Source organism: Macrobrachium nipponense, chromosome 40 (assembly GCF_015104395.2).
Source record: "Macrobrachium nipponense isolate FS-2020 chromosome 40, ASM1510439v2, whole genome shotgun sequence".
Classification (NCBI taxonomy): Eukaryota; Metazoa; Arthropoda; class Malacostraca; order Decapoda; family Palaemonidae; genus Macrobrachium; species Macrobrachium nipponense.
The window spans coordinates 57,237,873-57,258,136 of NC_061101.1; the positions used below are offsets into that span (position 1 = coordinate 57,237,873).

Sequence of the window (20,264 nt, forward strand, 5' to 3'; positions counted from 1 at the left end):
TCAAGATTGCAATTTTTATCAGGCCACTAATTCGTGTTTTACTTCGCTTATTTGATTTTAATTTCATTCAAGAATTAGACAATGAGTAATTCATGCTTAGCGTGAAATGTGCGTTCATCTACACTGTCATCATGATATTCAACAAAGAGGAAAGGCTGGAACCTTGCTTGACTCTTATAACAAGAGACTAAAGACTGTGTGCAACAATTACTTTTGGCAATAATGATTCGCCTCGAGGTTTTCAAAGAAACTAATGCTGGGTCTTCAGACGGATGCTTTTTTTAATGGTTTCTTTCCTGTTTATTGAGTCATTTCTCTCTCCTTCGGACTTTCAACTCAGTGTATTATTAATCCTAATCGGTGACTGGGTAGGTGTCTTCGCTGGAGTTCAGCCCCATGGCCTATAGACAATTGTTAAATATTTCGCTAAGTTTTCATATGGTGCAGATTTTTTTCAATATGAACTTCTCCCAGGTCGACATCAGTGAAATTATAAAATGTTCAAGTCTAAAATTGAATAACATTAACGAAAACCTTCAGAATGTTCATTTACTTTCGGATTTTTGTTATTTGCTTAAATCTCAATGATTTAAAGTTTGGACGTCTCTTTTCTTCGTGCAGAGCGAGAGACGAGCCTAAAATGACTGAATAATGAAATTATGATTGTATCAAATGCACATGCCTTCTTTCATGCCAAATTTGTACAGAGAGAGAGAGAGAGAGAGAGAGAGAGAGAGAGAGAGAGAGAGAGAGAGAGAGAGAGAGAATGTCATTAAAAGATTTGAGGAATAAAATGCAAGTGTCACATTATACTTGCTTATAAAGTTTTTACGAGAGAGAGAGAGAGAGAGAGAGAGAGAGAGAGAGAGAGAGAGAGTTAGTTCCAGCCACTGAGATCATAACCTTGGGGTAGTCACCTGTTCGAAGTCTCCAATATGTCGCCGGATGGAATTTTATTCACGAGATGACAGGAACATGACGCATCGATCGAAACGCGGCCGTAACCACACCATCGCATCATTAGCTAGAATCTCCTGTCCGCGGCCAATTTGATCTGGGCGGAGGGAGGCTTTGAAGGTTCCGTTTGTTCCTGCTGGAACCGCGATCCAGGAGGCCGGGTCGAGTGAGCTGATATCTTGGCACGGAGACACGTCCCAAAGTTGTCCCGGAGGAGGAGTGAAAAGCCAAATCCCTTTACAAACTACCACGTTCCCCGCAAGGGTTCGAAATCCCCTCCTTACAAGCCGTCAAGGAGAGAAGTTAGCAGCGCCCTCATTCAAGAATACTGTACCGAGGACTTAAGTATATGGATGGGGTTTAGGGCGGGAGGTAACGGACATCATCGGTGATTTATCAGATGTTCTCTTTATGGGATCCGTAGATCCTCGTACAATGCCCAGGTCTTTCTTTCATGTCAGATGTATGAAGGTATTTGGCTCGTATAGGAATGCCCTTTAAGGCCAAGTACGCTGGCGTGAATACGTATGGGTGTCGGTCCTTCTAAACCCTTAGGTGGTGTATGTATGTGTGTGTGTGTATATATATATATATATATATATATATATATAGATATATATTTCATTCGGACAACAAATGTCCTTTAATATCTAATTCGCTCTACCTCGGAATTGATATATTTTCATATATGTACCGAAGGAGAATTTTTGTTTTTAGTTGATAATAATTTCGTCTCCCCATGGGATCGAACCACCGTCCAGTGGACGGGAAACGAAATCAGAACGGACAGTGACGTTATCGAGTTGGCCGACTCGATAACGTCACTGTCCGTTCTGATTTCGTTTCCCGTCCACTGGACGGTGGTTCGATCCCATGGGGAGACGAAATTATTATCAACTAAAAATTCCCCTTCGGTACATATATGAAAATATATCAATTCCGAGGTAGAGCGAATTAGATATTAAAGGACTTTGTAGCTCGAATGATTTATATGAATCACGGTGATGTGATAAGTATTCATATATATATATATATATATATATATATATATATATTATATATATAATATATATATATATATATATATATATATATATATATATATATATATATATATATATATAATATATATATATATATATATATATATATATATATATATATATATATATATAGTGTGGTGGTTGTTCACACAAAATGAGCAATCTGATCAGCTTCACAAAGCTCAGACTACATTAATAAGGTTTTTTTTTCTCCGTAGAAAAACGATATTAGGCCATAGCATTGCAATGGATTGAGGAAGAAAGTATAATGCTCGATGATCATCCGCTAATATCGAACACGTTACGGAGCGGTTACCACATTTACTATTTAAGTATTTAGTCTCGTATGACATAAAATAGGCTTTATTTACACATGCTTTACCGATCAACAGACTGGATATTTTCTGTGCAAAATTGTATTTGATCATCAGTAATTTGATTGATTGATTGATAGACTTTTGGCATACTACATGCCAAGCACTGGGGCAAGGTGGAAGAAAGAGAATGTGAATGGAGGTACAGCAAAAGGAACGAAAGGGGCTTGCAGCTAGGGGCCGAAGGGACGCTGTTAAGAACCTTTAAGTAATGCCTACATTGCATTAATCCATTATCATGATCTGCTTCACTGTTACAATTGCTGAAGCAGATCGTTTGGCTTTTCTATTTTACTTGTAGCTATTAAATTTTGTTCGGTTTAGCTATCAATCTGTTTTGTCTATTACATCAATTAATTGCAGGCGTGACTTACATTACGGTTTGAATGATCTCAGCCCTCTGCCACTTGAGGGTTGTAAGTATTTCATGTGTCTCTCCAATCGTCTAAGAGAACAACTTCCGGTCAAGGTGCTAAAACAAACAAGCAGTCATGGTATACAGCAGTGAATATGCGGACAGAACATGCAAAACCTATACTTGTGATTGACACCGTGTTGTTACTGTTGGGGTTTTGTTTGAGGATCCCATTGGCGGTATAAGTCCAAAAGAGAAAAGGGTCCTTCAGTTATGCTTCAAGCAGCAAATTAGGAGGGGACTTTTTGGTCGTTTTTTCCTTCCTCTCTTAAACGACACTTCATATCGTCATGGCTTCCTCTGTCGAAAACTTCTTGAACTGGAATATAAAATTTAGGACCAGCGCTGGAAAATGTCTCGAGAGGTTTGGCAAGTCAGTACTCTTGATAATGCTTGTTATCATCAATCTGAGTTTGATGATGATTTAAAAGCAGCCGTATCACGGCGATGATAGTACCACAGGGGACCCTAAATCAGTCTGCTCTCCATGGAATGTCCGGCCTGACAATAGTTGTTTGCTGACACACAGCGAAAAACAAGAGGAATTCAAGACAAGTAGAATGGTGGGCTGGAAACTTTGGCTTCGGGATCACATCAGAGGATGCCGAAAGACGTACCATGGCGAGCTGCGAGCTCTAACAACGTGGTAATTGCCGTGCCTTACCTAAGGACTAATACAACATGGACAGCGCCAGCAATATAATGCTGTGCACACGGTATAACTCTGGCTGCGAACTGTTGTACAGGGAAGTATGAAGGTTATCTGATCTTGCACGCCTGTTTCGCCTCGCTCGGTAATGCTTGTTACTTTCTTCTAGGAATTTTGGTAACATTTTTATTGCTTTGTTGATATTACTTGCTTTAAAGTTTTCGTTTATGGTACGGGCGTTTTTACAGATGGTTTTCGTCATATTAAGATAAAAACGGATGTTTGTTTCGAATACTAAAGGATCTTGATTCCAATTTTTTTTCTACTGGTATCCGTTTATGTAGCTTATAACATTTTAAGTTTACATTCACAAAAATAGTTCATATTTATTCAGTAGATTAATTGAACAGTAAAAAAAAACGCGTAAATATACCATGCATACATTATTTATTTTTCATCGTATGCCTTTATTCTTGAGAGGAAGTGTCACCAGGTGTTAGCATTTTAGCTCTCGGCAAGTTTTTTGCAATAGTGGACGCCTCTTTCCACCCTGGTTGCGACCAGTTACGATGTAATAAATACCAGACATTCAGTCCCTGTTCAGGTCAGTTAAGGCAATAATGCAATAAAACAAAATAAGAAACAAAAGTTATGGCTTAGTCGGGGATCGAAACTCTTACTTGGGTTCCATTAAAGCTGTTGAAGCGAATATTATAATATAATACTATAATATAATAATATTATATAATAATATATATATAACTTATAATATATATATATTATATCTATATATATATATATATATACTATTATATATATAAAATCAATAGTTTATATATAATATTAGATTAATATTATATTATATATAATAAATGATCTATATATATATATTATATAATATATTAATATATATATATATATAATATATATTATATATATATAATTCATATATATATATAATATATATATTATCTATATATATATATATTATATTATATATATATATATATATAAAATCATAGTTTTAAATTACCCAGATCACCCGCTGATTTAATTAAATTCATATGACTGAACATGCTTGCATGCACGTATAGTCAGTACTAATAAATCAACGTAATACATTAAGGATGTTTAGGGCCCCCTCTAGCATTTGGGTGGTGCCTAGTCGTCATAAATATACTATGATTATCATGTAGTAGTAAACTAGTACATAAACTCTTATGTAACTTCTCGATTCGTAAGAATTATAGATGTATGTATGCATGTGTGCATATATACATATGTATATAAATTATATATATAATGACAGGAAATGTGTGCTGCCTTCAGTCTAATAGCGACTTAATGACCGTAAGTGGGATTATTAGTTTTTACTCGATAGGCTTTGAACGTGAAGAGCGATAGCAAGTATCTCAAAATTTAAACAGTTGGAAACTGCACTAAAGTGATCTGCATATTTCGTAAATGTTGGTGAAGCACTGAAATTATTGTTACCCGAGTCAACGGGGCTTTTCAAATGAGGGCATTGATTCTTTGTAAGATTTTAAGCGCCTGGGTATATCAGTTAAAAAGTTGTAGTACACTAGATTGGTAGTGCAACCCCGGATTTGGCCTTTCAGAGTCAGTATGGACAAGGCTTATGAGGCAACTGTTCCTGTATTTCACAAAACTTTGAATTACCGAGTCACCTGTTCTCCAACAATCGGTTATACATAACAGCAAAGGTACTAGGCTGGTTTGCTGGCGTAGAGCAGCGTTTTGCCAAAAATGAACAGACCGAGATCAAGCTGTTGTGGTGATACGATGTCACTGCATCCGTTGTATATGACTGAACTGAATATCAAATTTAGGCAACTGCCCAAGCACTGGGACCTATGAGGTCAATTAGTGCTGAAAATTATGCTGAAACGATTGTAAAGAGAGGGTGGAAAATAAGGTGGAAGAGAGCGATTATGAACGGAAGTATTGTAAAAGGAATGAAAGGGGTTGCATCAAAGAACTTTAATTAAGTAGTGCCTACATTGCAGAGAGTAAGGTGCACTGACAGCACTACCTCCCTACGGGACCGTTGTATATGGGTACGGTCTTGTGTAAGTTTTTGTGGCAATGTTGCTTGGTATATCATCTTGCAACATGATCTACTCAAAATTTTATTCCTAGGGTAGTGGTTCTGAATAGAGGTCAAAATTGATAGGTTTTTATCACTGTGGCGTTGAATTTTCTCATGTAAATTCTGTGTCACTGATTAATCGGGATCCCAAGTTTATCAGTCAGAAACTGTTGTAATTAATTGGATTTCATAAGTTTATCAGGGAGAAACTGTTCTGATTAATTGGGATTTCATAGAAGTTTAGTAGTTAGAACTGTTCTGATTAAATTGGGATTTTATGAGCTGTTATGAATAATTGAGATTTCATGGAAGTTTAACCATTAGAACAGTTCTGATTAGTTGGAATTTCATAAGTTTATCATTTAGAAATTGTTCTGACTAACTGGGATTTGATACGTTTATCATTTAGAAACAGTTCCAAGATCCGTGATGTAGCTTGTGTAAATTTGGACATTCTAGGCATTGTTCATTCCTCGAGGCATGGTTTAACACAAGGAAACTCTTTACAAAGCAATTTTCTTACTTATCATTATTTTAATAAGAACAACGATAAACAGTCGGAGACAACATTATTCACAATAATGGTTCTGACTTGGCCCAGGGAAGGTTGGTGGATAAAGCGTCCAGAAACGTGACTTAAACTAGCTGACTTTGAAATGTAACCTTACAGAAAAAGGAAAAGCAAATTAAAAGAGGTTCCGTCAAATTTATTGGGTATCTCATTGCAACCAGTTGTCAAACAATTAGGATAGTCTATCAAGAGATTCGAGCTCCTTTTTTGAGGCGGGGGGTTGTGCAGTGGGAACTTTCAACGGTAGGTTATTATGTAAAGGGTTCCTTAAAAGTCATAAAAGAATTTAAAGGTTGTTGAAGCGTACAGTGAAATGATAGAAATATAAAATATGAAAGTAGAAGACCTAGTTTTTTCAGAAAATCACTAAAACTATTATTAAAAATAATGTATACATAAAATGACATGAACACCCATAGAAACAATACATAAATTACGTTATGTTTAGTATATAATATTATGCTATTTACATTATGGAGGGGGGAATGGTGAGGGATGATGGAAAGGGGATAAGTTTGTTGCAGTAGAGTGCTGGAGCCTTTTCTTTCCAATGGACACTTGAGGATGTTCTTGACAGCTGAAATCAATTACATGTCGGCTGACATTTATTCGAATTCCGATTTTTTTTTCAAAATTGCAAATTCCTTTAAGTTCCTGCTCCCCAAACCGTCGCCCCTACCTGTTGGAGGCTGACCTCCCCATTCCAATTCTTCTACTATGGATGCAGCTACTCTCGCCCTTATACCTAACAGTCTGGCCTCCCTCTGTACTGCTACATCAGCTGCTTTTGTCCTTTGGTCTTTATGTCTATCCTCCCTCTGTTCCTGTACCTCTGCTGCTTTGGATGCAGCAGTTCTGTCCTTGGATCTTCCAGTCTGGACTCCCTTTGTTCTGGTACTTCTGCTACTCTGAATGCAGCAGCTTTAGCCATTTGGTGTTTCAGTCTGCCCCCCCCCCCCCCCTCTATTCTAGTGATTCTGCTGCTCTGGATGCAGCAGGTCTTCCAGCCTGGCCTCTTCCTGTACTGTATGCATCAGCTCTTGTCTTTGATTTTGTTGCTCGGATGCAGCAACTGTGTACTTCGATCCACCAATTTGGCTCCCTCCGTTACCTAGTACTTCTGCTGCTGTGGATCCAGCTGCTGTTGTCCATTGGAGACCAGTCTGGCCCTCCCACCTGTACTGTATGCATCAGCCCTCTTGTCCTTTGATTTTGTTGCTCTGGATGCAGCAAAACTGTGTACTTCGATCCACCAATTTGGCCTCCCTCCGTTCCAGTACTTCTGCTGCTGTGGATCCAGCTGCCGTTGTCCATTGGAGACCAGTCTGGCCTCCCACTGTTATCTGGTAGTTCTGCTTCTCTAGATGCAGCAGCTCGTCCTTTATTTTTCTAATTCGGTCCGCCTCCCTCCTGTTCTGGTACTTATACTGCTCAGAATGCAGCAGTTCTTCTCCTTTGTTCTTCTAGTGTGGCCTCCCACCGTTCTGGTAATTCTGCTGCTCAGGATCCAATGGCTCTTGTCATTTGTTCTTCCGGTTTGCCCTCCCCTGTTCCAGGAATTCTGCTGCTCTGGATGCAGCAGCTCTTTGTCATTTGGTCTTCCAGTTTGCCCTCCCCTGTTCAGTAATTCTGCTGCTGTAGATGCAGTAAATCTTGTCCTTTTTTCTTCCAGTTTGCCCTCCTCCTCTTCCAATAATTCTGCCGCTCTGGATACAACAGTTCTTGTTTGTCCTTTGTTCTTCCTGATTGGCATCCCTCTGCTCCAGTAATTCTGCTGCTCTGGATGCAGCAGCTCTTGTCATTTTGGTCTTCCAGTCTGACCTCCACTGTTCTGGTATTTCTGCTTCTCAGGATGCAGCCACTTTTGTCCTTTGGTCTTACCAGTTTGGTCTCCCTCACTTCTGGTAATTCTGCTGCCCTGGATGCAGCAGTTCTTGTTATTTGGTCTTCCAGTCTGTCGTACCTCTGTTCTGGTAACTTCCGCTCCTCTAGATGCAGTAGCTCCTTGTCCTTTGGTCTTCTGGTCTGGTGTCCCTAACTTCTGGTACTTCTGCTGCCTTGGATGCAAGCAGCTCTTGTCCTTGGTCTTCCGGTCTAGTCTCCCTCACTTCTGGTATTTTCTGCTGCATTGGATTGCAGGCAGCTCTTGTCCTTTGGTCTTCCGGTTTTAGTCTCCCCTTCACTTTCTGTAATCTTCTGCTGCATTAGATGCAGGCAGGCTCTGGGTCCTTTGGTCTCCGGTGGTCTCCCCTCACTTCTGGTACTTCTGCTGCCTTATGCAGCAGCTTTTGTCCTTTGGTCTCCCTCCGGTCTGGTCTCCTCACTTTTTAGGTACTTCTTGTCCTTGGTCCTTCAGTCTGGTCCTACCTCACTTCCGGTACTTCTGCTGCCCTGGATGCAGCAGCTCTTGTCCTTTGGTCTTCCGGTCAGGTCTCCCTCACTTCCGGTACTTCTGCTGCCCTGGATGCAGCAGCTCTTGTCCTTTGGTCTTCCAGTCTGGTCTCCCTCACTTCCGGTACTTCTGCTGCCCTGGATGCAGCAGCTCTTGTCCTTTGGTCTTCCGGTCTGGTCTCCCTCACTTCCGGTACTTCTGCTGCCCTGGATGCAGCAGCTCTTGTCCTTTGGTCTTCCGGTCTGGTCTCCCTCACTTCCGGTACTTCTGCTTCCTTGGATGCAGCAGCTCTTGTCCTTTGGTCTTCCGGTCTGGTCTCCCTCACTTCCGGTACTTCTGCTGCCTTGGATGCAGCAGCTCTTGTCCTTTGGTCTTCCGGTCTGGTCTCCCATCATTTCTGGTACTTCTGCTACCTTGGATGCAGCAGCTCTTGTCCCTTGGTCTTCAAGTCTGGTCTCCCTCACTTCTGGTTACTTCTGCTGCTCTGGATGCAGTAGCTCTTGTCCTTTGGTCTTCCGGTCTGGTCTCCCTCACTTCCGGTACTTCTGCTGCCCTGGATGCAGCAGCTCTTGTCCTTTGGTCTTCCGGTCTGGTCTCCCTCACTTCCGGTACTTCTGCTGCCCTGGATGCAGCAGCTCTTGTCCTTTGGTCTTCCGGTCTGGTCTCCCTCACTTCTGGTACTTCTGCTGCCCTGGATGCAGCAGCTCTTGTCCTTTGGTCTTCTCTGGTCTGGTCCCTCACTTCCGGTACTTCTGCTGCCTTGGATGCAGCAGCTCTTGTCCTTTGGTCTTCCGGTCTGGTCTCCCTCACTTCCGGTACTTCTGCTGCCCTGGATGCAGCAGCTCTTGTCCTTTGGTCTTCCGGTCTGGTCTCCCTCACTTCCGGTACTTCTGCTGCCCTGGATGCAGCAGCTCTCGTCCTTTGGTTCTTCCGGTTCTGGTCTCCCTCACTTCTGGTACTTCTGCTACCTTGGATGCAGCAGCTCTTGTTCCTTGGTCTTCAAGTCTGGTCTCCCTCACTTCGTGGTACTTCTGCTGCTCTGGATGCAGTAGCTCTTGTCCTTTGGTCTTTGTGGTCGGTCTCCCTCACTTCTGGTACTTCTGCTGCCCTGGATGCAGCAGCTCTTGTCCTTTGGTCTTCCGGTCTGGTCTCCCTCACTTCCGGTACTTCTGCTGCCCTGGATGCAGCAGCTCTTGTCCTTTTGGTTCTTCTGGTCTGGTCTCCCTCACTTCTGGTACTTCTGCTGCTCTGGATGCAGTAGCTCTTGTCCTTTGGTCTTCCGGTCTGGTCTCCCTCACTTCTGGTACTTCTGCTGTCTTGGATGCAGCAGTTCTTGGCATTTGGTCTTCCAGTCTGTCCTAACTCTGTTGTGGTAACTTCTGCTGCCCTGGATGCAGTAGCTCTTGTCCTTTGGTCTTCCAGTCTGGTCTCCCTCACTTCTGGTACTTCTGCTGCCCTGGATGCAGCAGCTCTTGTCCTTTGGTCTTCCAGTCTGGTCTCCCTCACTTCTGGTACTTCTGCTGCCCTGGATGCAGCAGCTCTTGTCCTTTGGTCTTCCAGTCTGGTCTCCCTCACTTCTGGTACTTCTGCTGCCCTGGATGCAGCCGCTCTTGTCATGTGGTTTCCAGTCTGTCCTACCTCTGTTCTGGTAACTTCCGTTGCTCTGGATGCAGTAGCTCTTGTCCTTTGGTCTTCCAGTCTGGTCTCCCTCACTTTTGGTACTTCTGCTGCCTTGGATGCAGCAGCTCTTGTCCTTTGGTCTTCCAGTCTGTCCTACCTCTGTTCTGGTAACTTCCGCTGCTCTGGATGCAGTAGCTCTTGTCCTTTGGTCTTCCAGTCTGGTCTCCCTCACTTCTGGTACTTCTGCTGCCCTGGATGCAGCCGCTCTTGTCATGTGGTTTCCAGTCTGTCCTACCTCTGTTCTGGTAACTTCCGCTGCTCTGGATGCAGTAGCTCTTGTCCTTTGGTCTTCCAGTCTGGTCTCCCTCACTTATGGTACTTCTACTGCCCTGGATGCAGCAGCTCTTGTCATGTGGTTTCCAGTCTGTCCTACCTCTGTTCTGGTAACTTCCGCTGCTCTGGATGCAGTAGCTCTTGTCCTTTGGTCTTCCAGTCTGGTCTCCCTCAATTGTGGTAATTCTACTGCCCTGATGCAGCCGCTCTTGTCATGTGGTTTCCAGTCTGTCCTACCTCTGTTCTGGTAAACTTCCGCTGCTCTGGATGCAGTAGCTCTTGTCCTTTGGTCTTCCAGTCTGGTCTCCCTCGCTTTTGGTTGTTACAACTCCCTGACTTCTGTAATTCTAACTGCACCCTGCATGTAGCAGCTCTTGTCATTGGTGGTCTTCCAGTCTGTCCTACCTCTGTTCTGGTAACTTCCGCTTGCTCTGGATGCAGTAGCTCTTGTCTTTTGGTCTTTCCAGTCTGGTTCTCCCTCACTTCTGGTACTTCTGCTGTCTTGGATGCAGCAGCTCTGGTCATTTAGTCTTCCAGTCTGTCCTACCTCTGTTCTGGTAACTTCCGCTGCTCTGGATGCAGTAGCTCTTGTCCTTTGGTCTTCTAGTCTGGCTTCTTGCACTTCTGCTGCCTGGATGCAGCAGCTCTTGTCTTTTGGTCTTCCAATCTGGCCTTCCTCTGTTCTGGTACTGGTGTTCCTCGGGATGAAGCAGTTTATTGCCTCCTTTGGTGTTACAGTTTGGCCTTCATCACTTCCAGCACTTCTGCTGCCTGGATGCAGTAGCTATTGTACTTTGATCTCCCAGCCTGGCCTGCCTCTCCTCTGGTACTCCTGACTGCTCTGGATGCAGCAGCTCTTTGTTATTTGGTGTTTCCAGTCTGGCCTCTCTCCGATATAGTACTAGCTGGTTCACTTAAGGTAGATTCTTGAATGAGCCGTATGCTTGCAAGACTTTTGTTTGGCGGCCGCTGATTGGCTGGTATCGGGAGGTAGGCAGCTCCCAGCCAATCAGCGCCCGCCAAACAAACGTCTCGTAGGCATAGAGCTCACCCAAGAATCTACCTAAGTTGAACCACCTATAGTACTGTGCAGCAGCTCTTGTCCTTTGGTCTCCCAGCCTGGCCTCATGTTTCTGTCGCCCTGTAAGCTACATTCCTCTTTGCTCCTACAGTCTATCTCACAGGGGAGGGCTGTGTTTCTTTGATAGTATATTTTTTGAAAATAAAAAATTCATTGTTATTTTAAGGTTTGCAAATAAATATAATTTTTGAGTTAAATTATTTTCTAGAAGAAAATGCCTTCATAATTAACTATACCTTAAGATTTGCCGCCTCCAAATAAAGATATTGTATGCAATTCAGTGGTATTGCATATGAAAATTACCACCTATGGTGGTAGTCTAAGGTTCATGACAGCCTACCTAAACTCTCGTTTTGTGGGTAAAAATAAAAAAAAATTTAAAAATCGCAAACATAAATGTTACTGGCCTTCTCTGAACTTAGCCATTAGTTATGGTGCTTGCCTAAGGTCCTATAGCCTTACCTAAACTTTTGTATCCAGTGTAAAAACAATAAAACTTGAAAGTATTTTAAGTAAATTCATTATATATGAAACGATAATTAATGAAAAAAATTCAGTTAATCAAATTGTGAATGTAAATGAAAACACAGAACACATAAAAAACACTTCAATAAGAAAAAAAAATGGATAATACAAAAATCCCCTTATTAAGAAAAATGGATAAGTGCACAAAAAATCACTTTAAAAGAATTAAACACAGAACAAAAATTGCAATGTGCAAAAAATTAATAGTTTCACCAAAACCACTGTAAATATGTTTTTTAAGTTGGCAACTGAAAACTTGTACGAATTATGTTTCTACTGCAGCTAGCTCCAAAAATTCACTATATTCCAAAAAATTCACCAAAGTACTCAAAAAGTTCACCATAGTATTAAAAAAAAAAGCGCCATTACCCACTTGCAATGTCTGTTTAGATTCCACAAATAAGCACTAAGTAATATTAATTAAATCTAAGAAATACCAAATCTAAAATTTACAAGTGACCAACCACTAAGTATAAAATCTTTATGTTAATGTGAGAGCAAAAAATCTCTCACGAGAGAGAGAGAGAGAGAGAGAGAGAGAGAGAGAGAGAGAGAGAGAGAGAGAGAGAGAGTCTTAACTAACGCAATGGTCTCCACTAGCCGAATGAACAAAAATTTGCTCTTGTAGTATGGAAACTGATCAATGGACCTTGCTCTAAAATGGTTGTAACACAGAGCAAAACGTTTTGGGGCCAGGTCTTTGCTAAATCGTTATAATTCTCTTTTAAAACAATAAATAGAGAGAAATTGGGATTGCAATCATAAATAACATTTACTATTACATGATTTAAAGCAATAAAAGTCTTTTAAAGCAAAAGATATGATTGTAGAATTTTCTCGAATGAAATTAAGTTTCGTCATATCCTTGAATGATGTCACAAACCTTTCCACTTCAAATTTCAAATATTTACGAGTCAACAAATTCTCTTTTGACAAATCGAGAGATATAAAAGTTAATTTACCAGTAACATTATATAGTTTTCAATACCATTAGATAGTTTTCAATACAAAAATATCTCTTAACTACTTATATGAAATGAAAGGTATCAGATTTACATGAAAAGTTTCAGGCGGAAGCCTTCTAGAACGATGTAATATGACGTAACTTTACAGAAAAATGGTGAAATCTTCATGTGGTTACTCGACAAAGACACAAGTCTGAAACAAGTCAAGAGAGTCGCAAGATTGACAGGATTCCAAAACACACTCTTTTCACATTCTATGTTATTCTTAACTTTTAAATTTATGCGAAATCTGAACATACGTTATTAGAACATATTAACTCTAAGTAAAATAAGGAATCTGAAAACATTGCAAAGAAATTTACAACACTTCATACAGTTATGGTGAGGATGATGAGCATTGCTAAAGCAACAGCACATAAGAATATATATATATATATATATATATATATATATATATATCTATATATATATATATATATATATATATAGATATATGTATGTATTAGTAGTCACCTCTTAACCATTAATCCCCCCCCTTCTCTTCGACTATATGATATATATAGAGATTATATATTATATATCTATATATATATATATGTATGTATTGTATTGTATGTTGTATGTATGTATGATATATATATATAGATTATGTATGTATGTTATATATTATATATAAAATTATAATATATATTATATATATAGGTATATATATAGTATGTATGTATGTATGTATGTATGTATGTATATATATATATATATATATATATATATATATATATATATATATATATATCTATATATATATATAGTCATACGCAATTCAGTTGTAATTGTATATTAGATGATATTTTGGCTGAAGTAGTTTTATATGTTAGGTTTAAATATTTCCGTAACCATTAGCTGACGAAATCATTCATATTTTCTTTAGAATTTACTTCTCGGCTTTGATTCGATGTCGGAGAACTAACAGATCTACATAGTTTCTGGACTCGACTGTTCCCGCTTCAGGTTGACTTTGCCAATGTGAACCGCTGAGGGTTTCATATTAAACTGGAATTTGCAAATTTTATTAATAAGCTGACTTTGATCAAGGCTTTGGTTTCAAATCTTTAAACACTTTTAACTAGAAAGAATAATGTTTGTATGATTGCTACGTGTTGACTCGTTAAAGTCACCCGTTTTTGTGTTTTGCTGTAATTATCGGTAACTGTATTTTTCGTCTTTGGAGATATGGACTCTTCATTAAAAAAAAAGGGCACTAAGAGCGCTAAATAATTGCAAAAAGACGTGCAGTATACTTAGTCACACGCGAAATTCTCAAGTATTTGGTAATGTAAAGTGGATCGCGCGCACATCGCATCAACAGGTTGAATATAAGTCAAACGACGTTTTCGTTGTTACAGGCTGTGCTCCATACAAACGTTGGTTCTCGTTTCACTGTGATCGACTTATTTTCAACCTGTTTGTGTTTACGGTACGTTTTAATCAAGTGTGGACGCAATCTAACAATTTCTTGCTACTTAACAATGCACAATTCAGCCCCCCCAAAAAACGAGGACTCCTGTCAACAATGGTTATTGAATACTGTCATCTACTTCTCTGATGGTATCATTTATAATTCTATTCTGCAACCTTTACTTATTCAAATTATTTGTAGTAATCCTTTCTACATTGGGAAATCTTTGGGTGTATTTAAATTAAATGATGAGTCATCTGTAGTATATTCGTTTGGGTAATAAACAGCTGCAAATATAACTTAATTACAGCGATAAACTAAAGTTGCTGGCATAAATCCTTTAACTCGAATGTGAAGCAGTTCTGTGGGTCAAGAGTACAGAATGGCATTATTTCTCTCTCTCTCTCTCTCTCTCTCTCTCTCTCTCCTCTCTCTCTCTCTCTCTCTTTTAAGAAATTTTCGGTAAGTCTACATTTCCAACTCTCGCTTAAAATCGTATTTGTCCACGAATCGATTCACATGTTCTTCAGTTTTAAAACCAACAAGTTTGCAGGAGACGCATCTATCATTATTTTAATATTCTAATATTTTTGTATAATTTTTTTATCATTATTGTTGATTACAGCTAAACATTTTATCTGCCGTTTTATGGAAATTTCATGTGAATAAATCTACTTTTCACAGGTTACTCGCCGTCGTACTGCGGGAAGTGCCGGGTCAACAAACGTCGACTAAAGCTCGTCAAATACTGCCGCAGAGACTATGGTTAGTGGACCCACAATGGTGGCAAAGACTGCTTTCTCTTCACAAAATAATACGGATAATTTTATTACGTGTGCTTGTAGTTGGATAACTTTATTTTCTGATATCCTCACTCTTATACAAATCGCAGAGACAGGGTATTGCGTTAGAAATGTGCAATTACATTACTTTTGTTTATAATACAATAACAACTTGATTTTTTAAATTTCCTCCGTTCAGCCTTGGTCGCGCGCGTCATCAACAAGGAAGTTCTGGGAGAATACACGAGATACGACATTCAGGTGACCAATGTTTACAAGCGAACCCGCACTGTCAGGGTCAGAAGGGGTGGAGAACAGCTGTGGGTCAAGAACACGGACCTCGAATGCAAATGCCCTAAGATCAAAATTGGAAAGTGAGTAGTACCCCTTTATCAATCAGTTATGAAGTAATTTTTACTGCAGTCAATTTCTTGTTATTGCCATTACCGAGTCTAATAGGTGTATCTTAGCTTACTGATGTTTAGATGTTGATATCAAGTTCCTCTTATTATCGTCGATCCTTTGTAAAAAAAAAATGTACATACTAGAAATTATTAAATATGAAACGCTCAATTATCTCACTTGTACCGTAATTACCTAGCGACACACGCATGGATTACGCATGGATTACTCAGCGTTGGCTTACATGTTAACCTATGGCTTTGTAATTGCAGGGAATATTTAATCTTGGGCCGAACCGACCGCCGAAAACGCCCGGGACTCGTGATCTCCAAACAGAGCATCGTCATCGAGTGGCGCAGCGACTGGCAGAAGCGCATGCGCCGCTTCATGAAGAAGGCCTCCAAATGCAGGCCCTCCAGATACTGAAGAGGAGCGGCGCCCGAGATATAATTTGTCGGGAGATAAGGAAAGTGTCACTCCGCGGACTCTGCTTAACGGGAAAAGAGGAAGAATTTCTACTTTTTATGTTCACGGAGGTTTTTAGGGTTTCCAGAAAACCAAAACACAAAAAAAACCCATATTTTAATTTCTTGTGCTTTGGAAACTGTATTTTTTCATTGCGTTTTTAATAACAGCATCTTTTTTGCGCTTGGAGAGAAACGTTTAATCAAGTATGATGCCCTTAATTTTATACCAGTACGCAAATGAAAATCAGGATTCATCGTTGTACAAAAAGGACATTTTGATGAGTGGGGAGGATAAAAAGGGTTTGGGGATTTTGGGGGGCGGGGTGTTGGAGTTCATGAAGAGAAATTTTGAATCAAAAACCGAATCAGCCTGAAAGGGTTATCAGTATATCACAGGGAACAGTCCTCAAGAGGGATGGTGAAGCCCCACCCCCTTCCTCGAATTAGGACAGATTGAGTGACCGGATTTCGTCGTGGGGGTGGATGGGTTGGACGTCAGAGTTGTGAGCACGTCACTCTCAGTTGGTGTAGGAGTTGAGCCCCGAGGACGTGGATATTAATTTGAGAGAGAGAGAGAGAGAGAGAGAGAGAGAGAGAGAGAGAGAGATGGAATCCTTGTGGGCCTTTGATCATATCACTCACTTAGCTTAAACCCGTAGTAGGCTAGAGCAGTGACCTGAGCTGCTGATAACTTTAAAAACTGCGTTGTATCAATGTTCAGGAATGTCAAAACTAATAATTGTTCACATTAAATATATATATGAAATGGCTATTCAGCCAACCTTTATTGCTTTATGCTCTCTTTTTAAAAACTGTACATAAATAAGCATTTATGTGCATTCATTCAATCAATCATGTTCATAACAGATATCATATATTCACTTAGGCTTAGTTCTCTTAGTTCACGTAGCACAAGCCCACACCGCCCCCCTCGGCTGCTCAGCCATTTCGGATTTTGCTCTTTCGTCGTACGAAGGTTATTTCGCAGTTTGGAATAAAATGACTTCAACAGTAAATCAAAATTTCACGGATTTACAAGCTAGTGGTAACTAGCATGGGTCCCATCGGTTAAGGTACGTTGTTGTGTCTTTGATAAACCTCGTTACCTGTAGTTGTAATTAAATGACAGACTCACGATTATTGTTGCTTTTCGTTTCGCAAAGTTCGAGTTTCGTGAATCGAAGAATCACCGAGTTTCAATGTCTTGATTGTGAGTTGGCCTCTTGAATTATTTATTGGAGTGGGGTTAAGTTTATTGTAAGGGGGTGTGAGCATTGTATTACCTGTGCTTCTGCTTTCCCACTTCCCCTTTGTGGTGTGGGTACTGGAAGTGGGGAGGGCGTCATTTAGTTAACAGGTGGACGGGACACCACCCCGCCCGTCGCTCTCAAGTTCCTAATTTGACTATTGTATTCTAATGTTATGTTGTAAGTTGGTCCTGTGCAGTGACAGTTTGCATCTTTATGCAGTTTCCATAAAGTTTAGGTCTTCAATATGCAAAATTGCATGCTTCTGTGGATTCTCTGAAATCCTGCCCCAAAAGGTCTTAATGAGAGTGCTACTTTGGTTAACTTTGTTTATGGTTGTTTATGGAAATGCGTCAAAGTTGGAATGCTTTGTTTAATTTTGTTTTAACTTGGTTTACACATTAGCTGTCCAGGATCAACCCGATAGGTAGAGCGTTCGTGTATTGCTGTATATGTTGCCATTTGTGTGAGTACTTAACACACCTCTTGTATGCTCTAAAACATTACTACTACACCGACATATAAACAGAACCAAGGTCACCGCTTCTCACTTGAGTCTTACACCCATATTGGGTATTACTAATAAGCTTACGTTAGTGACTGTAGCAGGAATTATTAATAGAACTTAGGGCATAAGAGAAGTCTTTTTTTTTTTTCTATATTCATTTTTTCTCGTTAGCTAGCATTCTTCCAAATCAGTTCTTTAACGCACAGTTTTTGTTATTGGACACCCTTTGATGAAGAATTTGTTTTAAAAGCTTGGAGTTTTGTTTGGAAATTTTTTTTAAGTATTTCAAGGTGGCTGGGCTACTTTGCCGTTTTGTATTTTGTCCTGTGTCTAAATTGCAAACATTTGTTTGTTAAGTTTTGTTTTTGTCCATTATCTCCAGAGGCTAAAGAAAACCAGGATATTATTTTTCCCAAAGATTTTTTTTTTGCTGTATTTGTTTTATGGAAGTAATCTTCCAAGACTTGTGCATTTTCAAATATTTTTTTTATATAAGATATCATAAGTTGAATGGCTGAAGCTATTAAGAAAATCGGAGTAGGTCGAGCCCATGTACATTTTTTCCCAACATGCATGCACTCGTGGGAGATGTTTATAACAACAGTAGGATGATAGTTTGTACGTGCTAATTTTTCTTAATTAGGATTCCCATTGACCTCGTACTTTTTTTTATTCGGTATTCAGTTCTGTGGAAGTTTGCTTTGCAAATTCGTGGTCTTTCTGGCCGTTCCACATGAATGTGCGCACATGAAGAGCAATAACGATGAATTACACTTAATTTCAGGAATATCGTCCTTTCTGACGGGGATGCACATGATGGCTATCAAATTCACGCATGGAATGATGATTCAGGTGTAATGAGAATCCTCTTGTTTTCATGTGAAATTTTCCGCAGTTCAATATTTTTTTTTTCAATAATAGATGACGTAGTTTCAGCCATTTTAAGATATAAACGATAAACGATGTCATTTCATGAGTAGAAATTGTAAGTTCGCTTGTTCTCAGAATGGAATATGTCACCACTTCAGTCGTTCCGTTCGGCAGAGTTGATTGTACTGAAGCATTTTCAAGGGGTATCCAAGTTTCCTGTTTCTCCGGCTTTGACATCTCATCTTTTATGTCTTACGTCATTTCCTTCCACCCAGAACTCTCACGTTAAGGAAAATTCAAGAGTAATAAAGAGAACTCGAGTACCTTCGATATTATGCATTTTGTATTTTGTACAGTAAACCTTTGGAAGCAGAAAAAATATAAGAGACTTTGTAACACAATTCATATTTATGCCATAATCAAGAGACAAGGACCATCATCAAACGGAGCATTTTCATAAAAGAGCGACAACCCTAGTCACAACATGTTTCGACCGATGAAAGCAGCTGCACAAACTAGTTAAGTAATGGTCTACTCACTGAAGCTCTGTTTTTCTGTTTCTTATTGCTTTATACTTTAAAAGCAGCTGTTTTTCGCTCGATGCATGATTGTCCCATATTACGCTATGTAAGTAGCATTGTTGCCTTGAAATCGGGTGGACATTCTGGCAATAATTGCGTGACATTGCTTTTACCCCATAAAATATATATATACTATACATATTTATCTTTTTATAACTGCATTACTGTTACATCATCTAGCTTGGACTCCGCATAGTTTTCATGCTTAATTTCATACAGTGAGATATATATATATATATATATATATATATATATATATATATATATATATATATATATATATATATATATATATATAATAATATATATATATATATATGTATGTTATATGTGTATGTATATATGTATGTGTATCATACTATATATATGTAATATTTATTTATATGTATACATTCTATATATATATATATATATATATATATATATATAAATGTATGTCCATAATGTATACACTGTGGTGTATATTATACTATATATATGTTATAAGTTTTATAGGGATTTTTATATCTATAAAAATATATAATATATATATATATATATATATATATATATATATATATATATATACACTACATATATAAACTTTAACGACAATTTTTTTTTATTGTTGGAAAAAATAATTTTTCTTCTATGCAGACTACATATATACGTATATACATATACCCCTTGGTAACTGTATTTAATTGGGAGTTAACAAATGAAATGAATAATTTACGTTGTTTTACAAAATAGAAGTAGTTATATACATTAATGAATAATGCAGCCAATGCATTGCATTCGCTTCTACCACCCTGGAACCATGCTCTTGGCACTGTTTGAAATACTTGTAATACTTGGCTAAGAATTTCTCTTTATAGAACTATAGGAGTCGTGAATGTATGTCATGTGTAAACTGGATATAGGATTCTCGTGTAAA

At 39.1% G+C, this 20,264-nt stretch overlaps 1 protein-coding gene across 1 annotated transcript in view; it reads left to right on the plus strand.

The window, feature by feature from the left end:
• The window catches only part of LOC135212172 (netrin-1-like), a 117,218-nt gene extending 97,653 nt beyond the window's left edge, over positions 1 to 19,565 (plus strand). The window contains exons 4-6 of the mRNA XM_064245607.1: positions 15,176 to 15,256; positions 15,473 to 15,647; positions 15,948 to 19,565. Coding sequence (XP_064101677.1) covers positions 15,176 to 15,256; positions 15,473 to 15,647; positions 15,948 to 16,101 — 410 coding nt within the window. The 3' untranslated portion in view covers positions 16,102 to 19,565. The remainder of the gene's footprint in view (positions 1 to 15,175; positions 15,257 to 15,472; positions 15,648 to 15,947) is intronic.
• The last annotated feature ends 699 nt before the right edge of the window (positions 19,566 to 20,264 follow it).